This window comes from Paroedura picta, chromosome 4 (assembly GCF_049243985.1).
Source record: "Paroedura picta isolate Pp20150507F chromosome 4, Ppicta_v3.0, whole genome shotgun sequence".
NCBI lineage: Eukaryota > Metazoa > Chordata > Lepidosauria > Squamata > Gekkonidae > Paroedura > Paroedura picta.
In genome coordinates this window covers 103,788,987-103,810,574 of record NC_135372.1, presented here as the reverse complement: position 1 = coordinate 103,810,574, position 21,588 = coordinate 103,788,987, and the positions used below count along the sequence as shown (strand labels likewise).

General features: G+C 40.5%; 1 protein-coding gene across 4 annotated transcripts in view; it reads left to right on the top strand.

Annotated features, from left to right (window-relative positions):
- Nucleotides 1-21,588, top strand: part of PLXNA2 (plexin A2) — a 479,995-nt gene that overhangs the window by 374,864 nt on the left and 83,543 nt on the right. For all 4 annotated transcript variants that reach the window (XM_077334859.1, XM_077334857.1, XM_077334858.1 and 1 more), the window contains 4 exons: nt 838-1,005; nt 5,511-5,604; nt 17,919-18,158; nt 19,916-20,059. In XM_077334859.1, coding sequence (XP_077190974.1) covers nt 838-1,005; nt 5,511-5,604; nt 17,919-18,158; nt 19,916-20,059 — 646 coding nt within the window. The remainder of the gene's footprint in view (nt 1-837; nt 1,006-5,510; nt 5,605-17,918; nt 18,159-19,915; nt 20,060-21,588) is intronic.

Below are 21,588 nucleotides of genomic sequence, written 5' to 3'. Positions count from 1 at the left end.
CTGGAGGAAGACACAGGCAGGAGCCATACAGGTGACTTGATTGGCCTGTAATCATTAACACCAAACTCCTCCCAGGACTCCTTAGATATTTTATTTATATGCTCATGGTTACAAATGAGTCATAAAATAACAACGACCTTTCTCAAAATCCTACAAAGCCATTTCAACTCCTTTTTTTGGAACATCAAGAGCTAGCTTGAAACCAGTATTGGGGACTTTATCCTTCCATTTTTGTGTGTCAACATCGCACAATCCAAGGAGTACTGCTGTTAGTGATTGTGGTTAATTATGTTTATTATATCTGAATTTAAGAAGGTTAAAACCTTCAAGACTGTAATTTTATGATTGCATGTTTATCTGTCAGGTGAATATCTCTAGGCCCAACTGGATGTGTGTGTGTGTTAATGAAAATTAGTATTGGGTGGCTGCAATCAGGCAGATGCTTAACTCTTTCTATTCCTTTCTATTGTCTGCTCAGATTTATCTCCCATGCACAGCTGCTTTTCCACCCACAAAAAAAGATAAAGAGGAAGGGTGGTGTGGAGAATAGAGAAAATAGGGAGAATCTTCCTTTTTCCTGGCCATTCTGTTGACTGGGCATCATGGCCCAGAAAAATTGGAAGTAGGAGGTGTATGTATAGGAGGATGAAGTAATTACTTGCTCAGGTGTACCATCTGACCCAAAAACAAATTCAAGGGGATGTAATTCTCGCTGTGCATTGAAGATGAAGCCACTTTCTCCAGAGTAATAAGTGAACATTATAAGCATCATAGTGTTATTCTTTTTCATTTGTGTAGTTTTTTTTAAAGGCACCTTTGTCCCCTTCTCTCTTTCAGGAGGTCCATGAATGAAATTGTGTGTGTCTCTGCCCCTTCTACTCATGGCCTCAGCTCTGTCCATGTCTCAGTTGCTGTGGATCGAGCACAGTTAGAAAGCAACTTGCAATTTGAATACATCGATGACCCCAAAGTTCAACGCATTGATCCCGAATGGAGCATAGCCAGGTAGCTGGGCTTATAACTGGAGAGGTGGGAATGATGAATGGGATCAAAACATGGCTGATCTGCCCTTTTCTAATTAAAGTTATGTAAGCTGATTTGAGCTTTACATGAGTTGATTCAAGCCACGTGATTTACAAGGCCTCATCTTCTGAAGCACCAAAATAAAGGAATCTCCTATCAAGTGTTGGAGGAAGGGAGCAGGATTTCATTTCCTAAACCAAGAAGCAGAATGCAGTGGAATCTCTCTTGTTTCATTTTGGAGCCCACCTCAGCTCTGTGTTGACAAGTGACACAGCACAGCTCCTGAGGCATAAACTTGTATGGACTGAATGAAATCAGGTCTAGTACATACAAGTGTATACCACAATAAATCTGTTAGCCTTGTCTAGTTTACAAGCTGTTGTTGTTTGTAAGGATCAGGCTCATCCATTTGTCAAAATGTTTCCTACAGACATCTTTGGCATGCTTGAAAATCAGAGATATTTGTGTGGCAAAATCAGACGGGATGCATTTCATCAGACAATAACATTTTATAACTTACTTTAGGTGCTTAACTGGAACCCCAGTTTGAAATAGAACTAAGTCACAAATTCATTCCAGTATTCTGGACATTGTCCTTAATCATGATTCAAAGTAGAGTGCTTTACAACATGGCTAACCAATAGCATACATCTTTGGTGATAAATGGAGAGCCACAGCCCTCTTAGGAATTTCAGTGCAGATCTGGCTTACTACTGCCCACCCTAAGCTCAAATAGCAAAGGCAAGCAAAAACTACATGTGAGTGAGAAAAATTGTCAGTGGACCCTCTTGGCCTCAAAGGCCCCCAACATCTGGGGGAATATAATCCAACTGTGTAAATACTGAAGCTTTATGGATAAGGCCTGATCATTCAAGCAACTGGGCATATATATTCCTATAGATTTTCTGAAGGATCTGGGCAGCTTGAAGAGTTAGGCCTTTAAGATCAAGGTACAGACTGAATTTGTTGGACCTGTATATAGTAATTGCAGAAGCTCCAGAGCCTCTTTGAAAATATCTCAGTTCCCTTTCAGTACATTGCAAACTCTCTGGAATAGTCTGTCTTCCGTCCACAAACACAAATTCATCATTGCCTGGCAGTTATAGCGTCCCTGTTTCCTGAGTTGGAAAATCAGAGTTATTAACTCAATTGTAATTACTGAGGCAATTACAACTGTGGCAATCTGTGACGAGATTCCGGGAGAGCAAATGGAGCTCTGTGATCACTCCCATCTGCTGAAGAAGTGCACAATTGCTCATTAAAAGCTTTTTCTTAAGAGCATCAGAGAGTCAGGAATAAAATAAAAACAGTGACAACCAATGCATTAAAAAAGCTGATGCTGATCAAAATATGCTGCTTACCCAAGATTCATTGTACCCACACTCTGAAATACAGGACTTAAGGAACAGATTCGAAAACTTGGACCCTTTCTTGCTGCCATAACTCTTGCCTTTTATAGTATATATAGCACATAAAAGAAGAAACTTTCATGCACTAGTTTCATACTCTGAAAACAAACAGAATGAAATGGTTCTGAGAAGTGGAAATAGGAATTTCTGGCCTGGTTTTAGAGGCATTGTGCTCTTCACACTGAGTTCCAGAAGTCAGAGCTGGAGAAGTCTCTTGGTTTTGATCTCTTAGATAACCCAGGTTTTGGGAATCTTAATTAGCCTTTCAGCTTTGCTGGCAAGGCTGTTGAGACCCACCACAGGCTTCCAGACAAATATTCCCCTTGAGATCCCCCATATACTAACCAGTCCCAAACCAGGTATTATATTTTAAAAGCATATTACTTGTCCAGTTTCTTGGTTCCCCGGATGACGAAGTGTACCAGATTTTGTTGCCCTAGCTCATCTTTCTTGGTGGCCTTGCCTGCTGGTGATGTCCTGTTATAGCAATTTTCACATTAATAGATTTAAGACTGACAGTGCACGTATCACTGCCTCTTCAACTGGCCCACTCCTGGGGCAAGGCATCCCCTGACCCTGGTTGTGATCAGTCTGGTTTCTTCTTGCCTTCTGTTAGAAATTGTAAATTTTATTCTTTGCATCGAGATCTTCGGTATTCTTTTAATTATTTCCTGTTGTTTCTTCAACTGTTTAAAACTGTTTTGTTGTAGGAAGCTTGCTGTTTTTCGCTAATTTAAGTGATTGTTTTTTTATATATACTGATTATTGATTTTATGCATTTATATCTTATGGTCAAAATGTATACTTTCTTAATGTAAGGTCCCCTAAGTACTCATGAGAATAGAAAGCAGAATGGAAATGTTTTAAATGAATACAAGAAATGCATCCTTGTGAACACAAATTATATCATAATAAGCTTCTCTAGGCCCAATACATTTTTGGCTTTCTAGGCATAGCTAACAAAGTTGGTGTGGCTAGTGGGGAATGACACTTCTCACCAGCACAGGAGCAAAATGATTGTTAAAATAAATTCTAGTGTGAGTCCAACTATCACAGGGTATGTAGAATACATACCTGCTGTGGGACTGTATGATCCTGGCCCCCTCCCTCTCTGACACACACAGACATAAACACTCTTCCCCCTCTCCTTTTCCTCTCCCATTTACTTGTACTTCCTGGTCTCTCCCCCCACCCCCGTCAATCCTTCCCCCTCAAACACACACCTTTTCCTCCCACTCCCCCCTTGCCTCTTCCACCTACCTATCCTTCCGGATCCCCCCCCCTCAATCCCTACCTCCTGCACCCACACATGCCTTTCTCCCACTCCCCCCTTGCCTCTCCCGCATATCTGTCTATCCTGGTCCATCCCTTGCAATGCCTCCACACACACACACCTTTCCCCCACACCTTGCCTCTCCCACCTACTCTCCTTGCTGGTTCACATACACACCTTCTTGCATGTTGCAGTAGGAGTTCTGTGGCCCTCCACTGGCAGCCGCAGTGTCTCTTTGCTTTCCAGGCGTGCCCTGCTCTGCAGAAGGTGGGACAGGCCTGGGAAGCCAGGCACCACGGTGGTAGAGCTTCCCTGGCCTGCCTTGATCTGCGAGGGACAGGACAGGCCTGGGAAGCTGAGCACCACAGTGGCAGAGCAGCCCCAGCCTGCTTCAGGGGTGGAAAAATTGCCCCAGCTGGCTTTAGGAGCCCTGTCTCTGCTGGCTTCACACAAAAGAGGGCTGGCCGAATGGAGTAATTTCCCCCACGTTTTCTGGCATGCTCCTAGGGCACATGCCAGAAGATGTGTTCCACATCAAAATAGGAAACTGTGTCTTTGCTGGTCTTTGCCATTCTTTTGATTTCATTGCAGGAAGAAATCTGGATGACACTGATTAGGCACAGTTTGTTATCCAACAGACAGAAAAGTTATAGGCTCATAAAGTAGGCTAGAAGAGATTGTGGAGACTCTTCATACACCCCTGAGAAACTAGGAATGCCTCAATGTAGAATTCAACTTTGGAATTTGCTGGGCAGAGCCAGCAGTCATCCAAACTGTCTCTTTAAGTGTGGGGGTGGAGGGAGAAAGTGCAGTAAGGCTGTTGACCTTTGTCATTCATTACAATCACTCAGATGGTCAGCTTAGATATACTTTAAAATGAAGCTTTGATCTAACTCTTGGCCACTTCTTAAAGTGATTGTGAACCCCTTTCAGGTTCCCTTGCCATCTATCGTGTGTAAAAGAATCCCTGTTATCAGTAAAATGCATATGTTGAATTTCAAGAGAATTTGTCTATGCCATGCTTGAAACCTGAGCTCCCCCCATCTATCTATCTATCTATCTATCTATCTATCTATCTATCTATCTATCTATCTATCTATCTATCTATCTATCTATCTATCTATCTATCTATCTATCTATCTATCTATCTATCTATCTATCTATCTATCTATCTATCTATCTATCTACCTACCTACCTACCTACCTACCTACCTACCTACCTACCTACCTACCTACCTACCTACCTACCTACCTACCTACATATTTTCTGCCGTGCTCCCTGGGGCAGGGCTACAGACATCATATGGTCATAGTCAAGCAAGTCCTGCCTTTTCTGTGTAAATCTGTGTCCTGTGTATAGTAGTTGTACTTGGGAACTGCAAAGGCAGGGAAACAAACTGGCAGTCCCTTCCCTGTACACACTATATTATGTACAGACTCCCTTACTTAGGAGCATCACTATATAAATAATTAAGCACTCTGACTAATTTATTGTCCTTATTTATTTAGCCCTGGATCTTTATTTTTTCATCCTGCCATCCCTAAGAAATGTTACATGGGAGAGGTGACTGCCCACTAGGGGGACAGATGAGACCAGAAAATCCAATTAACTTGTGAGACTGTTCTAGCCAGAGTGAGGGTAATAGTATATTAATCTACTCTGTCACTGAGTTCCTGTTCAGCCTGTAGAAAACATCTTGCTGACTTTCACAGGCATCTGTGTTTGCCAGAAACACAGGCCCTGGGCATTGCCCCAGCTCCCTTTGCCAGACCCCATTAACCCAATGCCTTCTGTTTCCTTTTAGTGGCCACACACCTCTAACTATCACAGGGACCAATCTGGATGTTATACAAGAGCCCAGGATCCGAGTGAAGTACAATGGCAAGGAGTCTGTCAATGTAAGTAGCCTTTTGAGCCAAGGTTTTTTCCCCATTTTGACACAGTTGTTGCAAGATCCTTTGTGGACATAGCCACCCCATCACAAACTCTGCCTCTGCAGTTTTTTTTTTTTTAAAGAAAAACTGGGAAAGAAAGATTCTGTCTTGCTGATATGCTTGTCATGAGTATTATTCTGCTTAGGTGATCAAGGTGTATGTAAATGAAGAATTTTATGATGAAAGAAAGGTAGGATGTCAGTGTCAGTAATAATTAAGTAAGACTACCATTGGGTGTCATGAGCAGCCCCTATTGGCTGTCATTGTTTAGTGTTTCTCGTGCTTGTTTTGCAAGCTTGTTTTGCAAGCAGAGACCGGGTATAAGTTTGTTGCATGTCATTAACTTGTGGAGACAAGAGTTATTATGATGGCATGGGGTTCTCACACTTTCTTGGGCCCCAACTTGTAGTGCTAACAATTGTGATATACCCCCAGAATGCTCACTAACAGACTAACCCTAGTTTGGTTATCCTTAAAATTATGTGGTGGCTTTTTTGGAAATCCTGGGAATCCAAGCAAAACAGATGCATCTTTCTTGGGTTTGAATCAGCAGTTCTGAAGTTTATGGTGAAGGGAAGATTCTTCAGTGTTCAACTTCTCTCCCCCCCCCTTACTTGTTTTTCCTCTAGTTAGTTCCTGATAGCCTGGCATGCTCATAGTTGCATATTCTTAAACAAAAAAAATTTAAAAAGGGGGGGGGACATAAAACCCTGGGTCTTTCTCTCATTTTCTTCTCAGCTAGAAGATCAAATTTAACTTCCAAATTAAAGCCTTGGAATCTCAGTTATGGCTGCCACTCAAGAACTGTAGTACTTGCTGTCAGTTGCTTCTGACACTATATGGATTTTTGTGGTCAAAAAGCCTCTTAGAGCTCTAAGATTTGTCATTGTAACGCTGAACCTCTGGTCAGTGTTGTGTCCAGGGGTTCCAATATAGGAGACCAATTCCATTATTTCTGTGATGTGGGGAAATAGCATTTGTCTTACATGATGCTACAGTGTATTGTAGTACTACATTACTGTCTTGATGCACACCTTTCTGAGTCTGTTGACGTCAATGGATTTAGAACAGTGTAATTTCTTAGGATTGTGCTGGAAACAGAACACATTTACTGCCAATTATCCTATTGTGAATAGGTTCACATGATCAAATCTAAGAGCAGTTTTCTGCTGCAAGCCTTATATGGATGTTTACCCAGATATACACATGCTTTTAGCCACTGCATAATGATGTCCATGTATTCATATTGTGAGTCAACTCATTTTCTTATCAAAAATTTCCATCATATGATTTTCTGTATTCCTGATACCCAAGCATATACAGAAATATCTACCATGAGGTAATTGAAAATGATGGTTTTACAATGGAAAGAATAACAATTGTATGAATAAGCCCAAATAGTCCAACATAGTCCAAGCAGCTGCATTGGTTGCCAATTGCTGCCCGGATCCGGTTCAAGGTTTTGGTTTTAACCTTCAAGGCTTTACGCGAGTTGGGACCCACATACCTGAGGGACCGCTTATCGCCCTATGCCCCCCGTAGAGCTTTACGTTCTGCGGGAGAAAATCTATTGATCGTCCCCGGCCCTAGGGAAGCACGCCTGGCCTCGACCAGGGCCAGGGCCTTCTCAGTCCTGGCCCCTGCCTGGTGGAATGAGCTCCCAGGAGAGCTGTGGGTCCTGCGGGACCTTCCATCATTCCGCAGGGCCTGCAAGACGGAGCTCTTCCGCCAGGTTTACGGTTGAGACCAGGCTTAACATCTATGCCCCCCCGGGACCTGAGGATTGGGATTAGAGACGGGTACCACCAGTATCCCCTCTCCACTTGCTAGGTGGGGAATGGGTAGTTGATTAGCCGCTCTTGCCAGGTAGTTATTAACTATTGATATGTTAATTGGTTTTTAATGTATTTTATGGGGTTTTATACTGTTGTAACCCGCCACGAGCCGCAAGGGAGTGGCGGGTAATAAATTCAATAATAATAATAATAATAATAATAATAATAATAATAATAATAATAATAATAATAATAATATATGGCAATAACCATAGCCATGTTTATGCAGGACACAGGCCCCCTTGTCCTATGGATAAGGAGACACCTCTGAGTCCAGTGGCAAGAATTCCTGTGCATAGCACTGCAAACACAGTAGTCTTAGCCTGGAAATTAATAATTTCCTATTTTGATCCTAATCCTATTGATGAGACCCTAATTCTATTTTAAATATAGATACAGACCCATCTTAAAATCCCCTTTTGAGTTTGCCTTAGTTTTGCTTTAATATGCAGCTCTATCATGTTAGACAGCCCTTTTTTTCAAATACACTTAAACAAACCTTTTCAAATCAACCTTACCAACAAAACAATATCATCCCCCTTATCCAAATGTATAATTGCTTTGTCAGAAAAAGAAGAGAAAGTTTCCAGATCACTTTCTGATCCTCCTTCAGTATTAAAGTCCGGTTAGAACTGCAAGGACATTTAAATAAACACACCTCATGCTGAGAAAAGTTTTAATCCTGTTGAAAGGTTTATACTTCCATTGTTTATAGTTCTGAAGATTTATTTATTAAAACTACATTTTTTTTAAAAAAGCACTGAGATCACAGATGTAGATACTAAATTCCAGAGTGTGCAGACAATGGACTTGTTCACACAGGGAAACTGTCTGAAAGAAAGGGTGTTATTTACTGTGCTTGCTGACAGATTGCTTGTGTAATAAAAGGAATCGACAGGACAGGCTATTAACTGAGGTGACCTTTGGCCTCTTCTTAGGGAGACAGAGAATATAGAGCAGCTTATTTTGTGTTTTTACTAGCCTGTGACCTCCTGCTTACTGCTGACTCTACTTTTTTGCTAACTATTCTGTCCAATCGGCCTTGTGGCTTCACAGTTGTCTCAAATCTACACATGTTTCCATCACATCTTGTAATCATAAACGTTTCAGTTTCACAACAATATCAAATCAGCATTGGATTTGAGACTGGGACAGGCAGAGTTAAAGTCATGTTCAGCTATGAAGACGACTAGCGATATGGATGACGTTTACAAGTAACAGGCTCATAAATTTAATTGCTCGTGAAACTTATTTTGAATATGAGGCAGTGTACCCTGAAAGTGTCATTCCATAATTAACAATGAAATATAAAGGTGATATTTATCCCAATATTCCTCATAGGAACTCAGAGTGGTATATCTGGCTCTTCCTCCTTGCATTTTATCTTATGTATAAAATAATTAGACTGAGAAAAAAATTACCAGCTCAAGTTCTTCCAGTAAGTTTCATGGCAAGCAGAGATATTAACCATTTTAGTCTTTGTCCACCACTATAACCACTGCATCACATTGACTTTTGTGCCTGCAGATTTAACATTAATCAATCCAGGCAGCTGAGACCAGTAGTTACTGCTAGCAGAGAATTTTATTGCTTTAAAGTCTTACTTTGTCTTTATGAGAAACTGCCTTTCCTTCCTTCCTGATGCATTATCAGAAAGGATGGTAAATGTGGTGCTTGCTGCTTGCCCCTCTCTATAATGCCTGAGCTACATTGCAAGCCTGCATATGTATTTATGAGAACAACTGTGAGCTAATTTAGAACATTTGTAGAAAAAATATCCCTTGTATTTAATTCTTCATTGAAGAAGTTCAGAATTAGCAACCTAAAAATAGTTTTCAGCAAGTTGATATTGAGGGTCTACATACAGTACAAGAACAGTGAGCTACTTGGAAGAAGCATAATGAATGAAATACGTCAGAACTTTTCTATAGACAGCCTGTCTGAGGCCTTGTGCTTAAGTTAGTTAGTTAGTTAGTTAGTTAGTTAGTTAGTTAGTTAGTTAGTTCGTTCGTTAGTTCGTTCGTTCGTTCGTTCGTTCGTTTGTTCGTTCGTTCGTTCGTTCGTTCGTTCGTTCGTTGTCTTCCAGGACACCATGCTTTATTCAGCATCTCTTTGCCTTTAGGATCATTTGAGGATTAAAAAACAGGATATCCATTTTAAAAACAAGAATAGCCAACTAGTGCTTAAGCAAACAACTGCTTAAGTGCAGCCTCATCTTAGGACACACAAGGTGAAGTCTTCTGGAGGGATCTTGGTTAGAGAGTGTACCAGGGATCCACTTCTGTTTTTTTCCACAGAGCCCTCTCATAAATAGAAATAACACTGAGTGAGAGACAATTGAGGCATATGATGCTTATGTAATTGTGAGGCCCTCCCAATAGACACAAAACTCCTCAGCAGGAGAGGTACACTAAGTAAACAGTGAAGATTTGACAGGGGTACAATGAGACTAATGTTTCAACCATACCTTGTGCGTGCACCTGTTTCATGACAAAGGTGCTTTCCAGGGGTCAATATGGAACTGTTAAAAATGGAAGAGCCCCATTAGGTACACACATTCATACTGTTCCAAGTTCGTTATATTTGAGTTACCCTTTAATTTTCCCCTTTTTGCAGCTTTAGGGTTCTTCTGACACTGCAAGTCTGGTTCCTCAAACACAACCTCCCACCCTTGTGCCTGGAAAGGTGAAAAGGGGAATTTCCCCCTTTCCTCCTTTCCTTTAAAATTTAAATTTAAATGATCACTTGTCTGAATCACACCAAATCACAATTCGGCAATTCGAACAAGGTTGATTCAGCAATTTAAACTTATTGGGGAATGGTGATTCAAGTTGGATTCAGCTGATTCATTCCTGAATCAAGACTGATTCAGGTAGTTTTCGGCCAATCTGAATCAAAACACACATCCCTACTTGCAAGCCAGCAAAAAGTACCAAACTTTCCCCAGTTTTTTTAGGTCAATCCGTTCCCCTTTGTTATGTGTGGACATATTTATTTTCAGTGTTTGCATTCCACCTTTCCATATTCAATCTTTTTAAAAGTAATAGGATTTACACCAAAACAAGATACACATTGTAAAAAAAGTGTGTGTAGTAGCTTTACAATTGTTAAACAAACTACATGTAAGGTCAATTGATCATGTCTGAAGAAAAAGGCTGCCTTGTTCCTCAACATTAAATTTGAAACATTAAGAATTTTGTGTGCAGCCATTCATGGTGCTCATACAACATGCTTCAAGGAGGGTGACGTGCAGTGAAAAAGGGAAAGTAAGAATTTGCCGTATTTGCTGTGCTGTTTCAAGTGCAGGTATACTTTGTAACATTTTTAGGTCTGCATATTTTCAGAATGTTCTCTGTGATCTACCTGGATCTGAGTTACTGATTGTATTGTGGAGCACTCTCAATTATACAGGCTTGTAACAGTGATAGGAAGACTTTGTACCTTTACTTTATGATCCTGACTGTAGCGTTTTTAGGATCTCAGAGCCCTATATAGACATTTCATCATTTTTTAAAAATACACCACTCTTTATTAGTTCTAGCTGGCCTCTTAAGCCATTTCTCCCTCGCTTTATAAACTACCATCAAAAGTTAAAGCCAATAAATTGGGTTGTAATAACATTTATCTTTGAGTTAGAGTGTGAATAGGGTTCCCCCTTGACTTAACCATTGCAATAGCTGTCAAGATAATCAAGTATCACATTCCCAGGTTAGTTCTCTTTTTATATATTCCTCCTTTTCTCCAGCGGCTAATGAGATTCACCTGACCTCATCCTATTTTATGCACGTGCCTGGAGGTCAGCAAAGATCTGACACCTTACTTCTAGGTTCTGTTCAGAACTAAGAGGATGCAAGATGGCATGTTCCCCTCTTATTTCATTCTCTCCTTTGTACCATATCCCCTATCCCCCTCAAAAAGAATATCAGAATTGCCTTGAATGCACTTAAGCTAAAGCTATCCTCACTTGTAAATTGCATAGAAATGACTGGTTAAAAGATATAGAAATCTGACATTTTCCTTTTCCATGCAACTTAGTTTTATGCACATGCACAAACTGTGATTAAATTCAAAATTATATATTATATGAAGGAGATACAGTATGATTTTGTGCTTTGGAAGCATTACAAGCCTCGGTACAGGCAATGGCCAGCAGGGAACTTTCATTATAGACATGTCATGCACACACCCTGTAACCAATTGGAACTGTAGTACTCTTGGAAGCTTTATAGCTATGAATATTGTTGTTTTGCCTGGAATGTCATAAAGAAAGCAAATTTGCTAGGGTCTTTTAGTGACTTTCAGGAGCTGTTCAGCAGGGAAACAGCTTAATTTTACTACGTGGAAACATGACATTGTAGGTGTGCATGTTGCCAGCAGCACTTGGAGTTCTGATCTGATAAAAGGATTTTCAGACAAGATTGGATGTAAACTATTGAGGTCATGATCAAGTCAAAGCAAAGTTTCAGATTGATTTAGAACATGTAGATTTAATTGGTGGGACATTGTACAAATGAGCTGCATGCTTTTATGATACCTGCATACATAAATCTTTTAAAATGCAGCTTATGATGAATTTTCTTTTCAAAAACACCATTGAGGCATTTCTCTATAATCCCCAGGACTAGAACAATAGTTTCTACAGTCCTGCATAGCTATATGTGCTCAAAGCAAATAAATATAAAGTAAAGAGTACCTAACTGAATGTATTATTGCAGCTGAGATTTTCCCACCTCCAGGAGGTCTAGATTCAAAGCAATTGTGAGCTATTGAGCAATGTCCCAAGATGGTCAGATGATAGAGCTCCCTCCTCATTTGTTCTTGTTTGATGCTTTGGATAGCTCAAAATAATCTCATTGACCCATTATGCACGGGCGGAATAACGCACATTCGGGGTGGAATGGCAGCGACTAAAATCACCGATGTGCCCCGCCCCGTGCATAACCGGTGTGCGTCGCATCTTCCCCCTCTGCGTTTTCCATGTGACCCGAAATCACCGTTTCGGCGGCCGTGCATAATGGGCCATTGTGAACACCACAGAAACTCAATGAAATAGCATGACCAGGCTGCCTTGGCCAGCTGGTCTCCCTCCCGCATCACTGTTCGATTCTTGCATAAACAGAATCTGCAGAAATATGCAGCTGACTGTTTGACAGTATAAACAAAAACGACACATTTAACTGTGGTTTAAATTTGGATAGATGGGTGTTGAAATTGCCCAGAAACACAACAAAAATGCTGTCGTCCTAATATTTGAGTTGGGTGCTTCTACATCCACACACATTACCCACTGCAAGAACAGTTTGAGGAGAGTTTTTACAGGAGGCCTATAATTATATGCAGCTAAGATATGTTTATGTTGGTATGGAGAGTGTGGTTTTCCAGTGTTAAAGTTCACCAAATATTTTTAGGAGAACTTTTAGGGGTTTTAAGGCTTGAAAAGAATTTTATCAAGTCACCATATTCCAAAGGTACTATATGATAATCTGGTATCTCTTCATCTAAGATGAGTAGCTTCTTCATTTAGCAGATACTTTTTTCCAGCACCTTAATCAGAAATCATTATTTAGGGCAGCCAGATAAAGATCCACAAACTCTGCCTAAGGTGTTAATATCTTTGTAGTGCAATCCTAAGCAGTGACAACATTGTGTAGCATAGCATTGTCTGAATAATAAATATCATATAAATATCATATATCATATGCAACTGAAATGGAGAGAGGAGTCAAGTGCAGAAAAAAAAATGTTCTCTTTGAGTGCTGGAGTAAGAAATACCATTGTAGTGTGGTATATCTCTGTTTCAGAGTTATTCAAGCAATAGAGGCAAAAGCTTCGGATGGTAGCTCCAGATCAAGATGTGATTACCCTTCCAGCAATGAAGAGAGGTTGACTCATGTGGGCCAATTTGTAAAGATCCAGCATTTTATGATTATTTTAAAAGTTGTATTTTAAATGCCAACTTGAGTAAGATTAAATTTCCCATTTATCAAGTGTGTCCAAATGAAAAGATTCCTGCTGCTTTACAGGGTGTGATTTCTTGATGAAACCCCTGCTGCAAGAGCCATGCTCTGCTTTATAAGGGACTGTTCTCTCAAGGGAACCTGTGAACTGCCTGGGCTGCCAGCTTTTTACCAAGGGGATGTAGCCTTCATCTTGCCCAAAATTCCCTTGTGACCAGCTGATTGTTCTTTACTGCTAGCATGGGAAAATTGCTCAGATTTGTCACCAGAACCAGACATTAATTACAAGTTCAGCTGAAAGGCATATTTGGCAGGCAGCTGTGCAGTATGAAAGATGAGAGGGTGTTGCAGTTCTGATTCAAGACTCTCAAATCCTGCTTCTATTTTCATTTTTGAAGTGCTGTCTGATGGTCTCCTTAGCTGGGGACAAAAGAAGACCATAAAAATAGAGGTCTGAAGAAGTGATACTCATGCATCCCAAACAGGTTTGCTTCAGTGGCTTAAGAGTTCTCCATATTTTCTGTGTCAAGCCACATTAGGAAGTGAGCCCACTGGATAACATCTTGTTGAGAACTCCAAAAAACCTTGAACCAGCCTTGTCAGAACTTCCCCATATGACAACTGCTGTCATCCATTTTGTGTTTTCTTGCTTTGCTTCAGTCTTTCTACATGTTCCATAGGTACATTATACCTGACTGAGGCCCTTTTTACAACCCCAGGCACCTATGAAGTTGAATTTATGTTGGAATTTTGAGATATCAGGTTGTATACAGCCAAATGCAAACAGAAGGTGCTAGTGGACACAGATTTCCACCACATTTCCCTTTCCCTTTTGACTTTCAAAACTCCTGTGAGTAGGAGACAGTGATTTAGCCTGATCCCCATCCCCTACTACAGTCTCCCAGCTCATCTGTCTTTGGTCCTGCAACTCCAGACATCATCTTTCTAGGGGTCAAATAGAACAGTTGTGGGAAGAAAAAGAGATATCTGCACATGGGTCCATCTCCAGCCCCTGATTGGGTATACTATACCACAGGAAGTCCAGCTGTTCCTTACGGAATTTGCACTTAGATAGTTTAGCAAACAGGTGGCTCTCCCGCAAACGTCTTGGGATTTACTGCACCAACTGCAAATGGTCCCCCAAAGTCTCCAAATATATCAGAACATAATCAAGAAAAAACATGCATGACTTAATTGATCAAGTTCATAAAAACTACTGGTGTCACACTGAGGTTGAACATCATGACTAGGTACTCAAACTGTCCCAGGGCGGTGTTAAACATCATCTTCCATTCATCCCCCCGTTTCACAAAAGTGCAGTAATATGCTTCCCTCATGTCCAGTTTTGTGAAGATATGCCCCTTCCCCAAATGCCCCAACAGTTCCTTAATAAGAAGGAGGGGATAGGTATCGGTGGAGGAGATTTCATTCAACCCCTGGTCCCATGCTTTTGCTTGGCAAAAAAGACCATTGCTGCCATACTCAAAGTGTTGGATAATATGAAATCTCTAGCCAAATTCCAAACAATGTATTTTGGGAGCTTTTTCCTCTCCTAGGAGTTTATTGAGTACAAATGCACTTTGGGTATTGGTTCCCCCTGGAACAGTCCAATGGAGGAGCCATGGTGTGGCCCTGCAGGGCCATGCGGGTTGGTTGCAGGAGGGCTGAGGGGCTGGAACTTCCCACACACTTTCCCCCTCTCCACCCCTGCTAGCAATAAATAGCAAAAAGATATAATATGGCTTTGACAAAAGCTTAGCAGGTTAAAGGTTCTGATAATTGTCTTCAAGGCCATACGCGGTCAGGGCCCAGTGTACCTGAGAGACTGCTTCCCTGCCTATGCCCCCCCAAAAAGCTTTACACTCTGCTGCTACCAACCGGCTAATGATCCCTGGCCCAAAAGAAGTTTGCCTGGCCTTGTCCCCTTTTCTGTCCTGGCCCCCACCTGGTGGAATGAGCTCCCAGAGGAGATCAGGGCCCTGACAGAACTAAAACAGTTCCGCAGGACCTGCAAAAGGGAGCTCTTCCACCAGGTGTTTGGCTGAGGCCAGGCCAACCAAGCCAACATCTGCAGGGCCCCTGCCCCCCCTCCCTCCCAGAACCCCACTAAGACTCCTGGACCTGTTTGAATTATTATTATTGTTGTTATACTGTTATACTGTTATGTTATACTGTTATCCGATTATACCAGTTAATAATTTGAATGTTATAATTATTATATGTATGGTTGATGGTTGATGTATAGTTTCAGTTACAGTTATATGTAAACCGACCTGAGCCTTCGGGGAGGGTGGCATATAAATATAATATAATAATATAATATAATATAATATAATATAATATAATATAATATAATATAATATAATATAATATAATATAATATAATATAATATAATATAATATAAATCCTACTAGTATCATGTTGGAAGACTATATACTATATGTATATAGTAAATTAGAGCCTCTTGTGGCGCAGAGTGGTAAGACATCAGACATGCAGTCTGAAAGCTCTGCCCATGAGGCTGGGAGTTCGATCCCAGCAGCCGGCTCAAGGTTGACTCAGCCTTCCATCCTTCCGAGGTCGGTAAAATGAGTACCCAGCTTGCTGGGGGGTAAACGGTAATGACCGGGGAAGGCACTTGCAAACCACTCCGTATTGAGTCTGCCATGAAAACGCTAGAGGGCATCACCCCAAGGGTCAGACACGACCCGGTGCTTTCACAGGGGATACCTTTACCTTTTATATAGTAAATTACATTGCTATAGCACTGGGAAGATTTTAACTTACCTGAGCCATATGAAAAAATTGTCATTCTCCTAATTTTAACAAACAAAACAGCTGTTCAGTAGAGAGCAAGCAATTAAAACAAAGAGCCTGAACAAAGGCACAGTAACAATCCTTAATGAAAAAGACTATTTCACAGTTCCTTTTTTGTTCTTGTTTTCTTTAATTCCATTCTCTGCCAGTATGACATCCGGATACAACAGTCATTTTCACTAGCACTTTTGTCAGTGGCAAAGAGCTAAGCAAGATAAATAACATAGTTCTTATTGAATCTGTTAACTTTGTTTTGAATGAGCTTTAAGTTTTAAAGTGTTAGAAATGCTAAGGTCTCAAGATTGAAACAACTTACTTCAGTATGTTCTGTAGAATAAGGTCTATATTTCTTTGTTTACTCTAGAGTACCAGGCAGTTTATAAAATGTTTGCCATGTGGAAAAATATATATACTAATTATATAATAAAACCACCTCTCTTTATCTCTTGCCTTGAAAACCCTAGAGCAGGGGTAGTCAAACTGTGGCCCTCCAGATGCCCATGGACTACAACAGCAAATGCTGGCAGGGGCTCATGGGAATTGTAGTCCATGGAGGGCCGCAGTTTGACTACCCCTGCCCTAGAGGGTCACCATAAGTCAGCTGTGATTTAACAACACTTTCTACCACCTATCGTAAGAACGATGTAACCACAAATTCTTACACATTGTTCATTCCCGTGCAGCTAGTGTTGTCCAGAAGACAGACTGAAAGAGGATCTTACCCTTTGATGGAATTACTTGCATGTGGGAGATCAATCTTGCTTCTTCCTTTTCTATTTTTAGCCACCAGTCAAAGGTGGTACTTTTTCAAAACACCTTTGGAGTTGAATCGGGTTGTACACTGAGGACGGTGATAACTAGTTCTGCCAATTTTCACACATTGTGTTTACTATAGGTTCATTCATGTTGCTCCATAGCATGTTGCTATCCATTTGATAATATCAATGTGCATTGTAGCTTTTAATGGGATTTTCTAAATCTCCTTTGTTGGTTGTCCAAGTACAGGTCTGGAGATAAATTATTATGGTCTACAGTTTGCATGAATAGAAGCCAAATGTGCAACTGTGCAAACTACTTTTCTATCCACTTAATGTATATGGCTACAAATGCTTTTAAAAGTGATAGCTAAAGTAAGGGTAGTATGGTATTTATTTAAAACATAAAGAGATGTTATGAGGGGTTTCCTGACATGATCTTCATGATTTCTTTGAATACTGGGAAAGCAGGGGAGATAATATTTTCAAGCATTCCATTTCATGTTACTCCTAGAACACTGAAACTATGCCTTGCAAGGCCATTTAAAAAAATCAGGGGGTGTGGGGGGTGTCTAAAAACAAAGAAAAAATGTTTTTCTTTACTTACAGAGATATACAAATGGTGAAGTCCTGTTTATGTGCAATTAGTGTGCTGGAGCCAGCTAGCTTTTTTCACTTGTGAAAGAGGCTTTTTGACCTCCAAATAGATTATGTTAAAGATCACAGAACATGTATGGGCAAAAGGATAATAAAGAGGTCTGAAGTGAGGAGGAAAATGGATAGTATCCAAACCCAGTGATGGGCAACATTTGGGGTGGAAAGAGAATCTACTGAAGGAAGAGTATTATCTGCTATGTGTGATTTCTCTTCAAAGACATATGAATTCTCAGTATAACACTCACCTCTGTTTCAGGTCTGTAAAGTGATAAATACAACCACCCTGACATGCCTGGCTCCCTCCCTCACCCCAGAGTACCGTCCTGGTTTGGATGCTGTTGAACGACCTGATGAGTTTGGCTTCATCTTTAACAATGTTCAGTACCTACTAATTTACAATGATACCAAGTTTATCTACTACCCAAACCCTACCTTTGAGCTTCTGAGTCCCACCGGAGTACTGGAGCAGAAGCCAGGGTCACCCATTATCCTGAAGGTAAGAAGACCAGACGGTCCAGGTGACCTGGGCATATTCGCATTAGCATATTCTGGGAATTCTCTGTATCAAATCTTGACTTTGTTTCACTAACAGATATGACATTTACCATGCATGGAACCACTTCACACAGTATATTTTAAGTACAAAGTGTGAATGCAAAAACAAAAACAAAAAAACACTGGCTTGCTGAGTCATATGCTATACAGGTAGAAATCCCCAGAACTGAATGCAACTATAACTGTTTTGCTCCTATATAGTCTATTAAATGCTCTGACACTGACTGCACAGTAAGTTACACAGCAGTCTTAAAGCCCTAAAGTAATTGGTCCGTATCTACCAGTTAGGAACACCACTCAGCAGAATTTTAAATGTTATTTTACCCAGGGCTTTAGATAGTAGTTGACACCTTCATCCTCCTGTACAGATAAACTTACCACCATGCACTATTGGTTGCTGTTCCCTTTGTATTAAAAACCTAACCTCTGAATGTTCAGCAAATGCACATTGGGATTAAAGGTACATTTTGCTCAAGTGTGATGGATCACTTCTTGCCTCAGAACTTCTGCTCCAGTCCCGTGTTAAACATGTCACACGGGGTGTCAAAGCTTACACACTGGGAAGTATGCAGAATGTTTATATGTATTACTTATTATAAGATACAAGTCTCCAACTGTTTTCTGCTTGTGCCTAACCTAGTCCATTACAGAGCTGGTCCTTTTCTGTGGAGTGCTTCCTTTCATGTTAAATATTTCTTGGCATCTTGAATACTTATTCTGGAATTAGTGGAAATGCCTAGCACTGGAGAGATTCCTGCTTTGCAGTCGAGGGCAAGCTCCCTAATGGAGAAAGGGAGTGAGAATAACATATAGGATCTGACACAAAGTATCTGAAGAAGAAAGTAAAATATTTTTTCCAAAGCTTATGTGTCATAGGAAGCCCATTAAAATGCTCCTGTTTATTGCAGATACACAAACTGTTCTCCTTGTACTTGCCATGCCATATTTGCATACATACTCAGAATAACTCAGTTAGGCTCATGCCCTTTTCTCCCAACAATCTTCGCACTTTCCATGGTGTAATGGTTAAGAGCAGTGGTCCCTAATCTAAAGAACTGGGTTTGATTCCTTACTCCTCCACATGCAGCCAGCTGGGTGACTGTGGACCAGTCACAGTTCTCTTAGAATTCTCAGCCGCACTTACCTCACATGGTATTTGTTATGGGGAAAGGAAGGGAAGGCGATGGTAAGTCATTTTAAGACTCCTGAGTAGTGAAAAGTGAGGTATAAAAACCAGCTGCTCTTCTTCTTCTTCTTCTTCTTCTTCTTCTTCTTCTTCTTCTTCTTCTTCTTCTTCTTCTTCTTCTTCTTCTTCTTCTTCTTCTTAAGGGTACCCCAGATTGCAAGAATAACCCTGAAATCTTCAGGTCTGGATATACCCACTTCAGCCCTTCAAAATCCATAGTCATGCACTGGGCTGTCAATTATCACAGTAGGATAAAGTTTAAAAAATTACAAGCTTAGATAGAACAGACCAGCATCTTGATATGCATTTTTCTATGGGTATTATCAGGAGTTCCTATTAAATTATGCTGTTAACTATAGAAATGTGTATCACTTGTGTAATACCTATTGGGAAATAAAGGTTTATGCAGGATTGTTTCTTACAGTTATTAGAGCTGCATGAAGAGATAATCAAGGATGAGCCAAAGGCATTTGCTATATTTTCACAGAACTTTTCCCCAACTATTTCTACAGGGTAAAAATTTATGCCCGCCTGCCTCTGGTGGAGCAAAGCTGAACTACACTGTTCTGATTGGAGAGATTCCTTGTGCTGTCACTGTCTCAGAGACCCAGCTGTTGTGTGAGCCTCCAAATCTCACTGGGCAACACAAAGTTATGGTGAGGTCAAAAAAATTGTACTTTCCCTCCATCCGTTTGTGTTTTCTGCCAACGAAATTTCTCTGTTCTGTTTTCGATCTCAGTAGCTAAAGAGGAAATTAGTTTTTAAAAACTACTTTTAGATAAAAAAGAAAGGAATCTCCAATGCCTTCAAATTTCCTAGACATATGCAAAGCCCCAGTGAGTGTCTCTGATAAAAAGATGCTGCAAAAATGGCTTTATTCACCACCTCAGTAATTTGCACACATAAATCTAAAGAGCATATAGAGTACAATATTTTGACTTTGTGGCACTTCTTTAGCCAATGTATGTTTATAATTTGGAAAACACCACAAGTATGCATGAATGCTTCTTTTTTCAGTGGTATGTATTTTGGATGAGGATATTTAGCACTAGTAGCCGGATCTGCTATCACTCTTGGGAAGCCAGATATGCTATCACTAGTTGGGAAGTGCCAAATCCTATAAACTGCTGAGAAGCCAAAAAAGTGCTGCTGTGCCTCTGAGTCTAATGAGTTGTATTGTGGCCAGAGCTTTTGCAGGCAGCAGACCATCTAAGTGAGTGCACTGGGTTCTCGGCTGTGTTGGAAGGAAATGGCTTGTTTCAGTTCACTTTACACTAGGTGAAGCCAGGATCAGACCATCTGTCAGACTTGTTGATGAATACAGTTTTTGTAGCCTTACATTCCTTGGGGACCTGAACATCAGCCTTCTGCCACACACACACACACCCGAACAAAGATGATAACAAATAAAAATGTACAATATGACAATGACAATAGTGTAGAGACAGCCTTGTTTCCCTTTTCTAAATTTGATCCTACTGTACAAATCAGAGATTCAATGTTTCAAGACACTGCAATGCTCCCACTTTGTACACATTCATTGTATGCCTGGTTTGTGTCTCTTTCTTTTCATACACAGGAGCTCCCATTTAGCTGATTAATACCATCACAAGGTATTTCTGGCAAGTGAGATAATAACATATATGTTATTTTAGTGGACTCACAAGTGAATGAGCCTTCATTGCTGAAGCTGGTATTATTAGATATAATCTTATGTTTGCCAGAGGAAATAAAGGAGACAGCTGGCATTGGGGTTTGTGTTAAAGGCTAAATGATTATATGAAATGTATCTCTGGTGCTCAGCTGACGGCTTTTTCATGTCCGCAGGTAGTCCACTTGTAGTTGTGTAACCTTGTTTGGAAGAACTGTCATTTTTCTGGATCCATCCTAAATCAGAAAATAGACCTCTAAAAGTTTTACTTGATTACCTGAAATATTTTTCCATCTTTTGTTCCATTAATCATGCCTTTAATAGATACAATGGCCAAGTGTTAGCTGAAAATACCTTGTTTTTAAACTAATATTTACACACACCATTTCTCTGCAAGTACATGAGTTGAATAGTATTGGGGATCAGCTTGGTATAGGAGTGCCAACTTCTAATCTGGTGAGCTGGGTTTGATTCCACGCTCCTCCTTCACATGCAGCCAGCTGGGTGACCTTGGGCTTGGCACAGCACTGATAG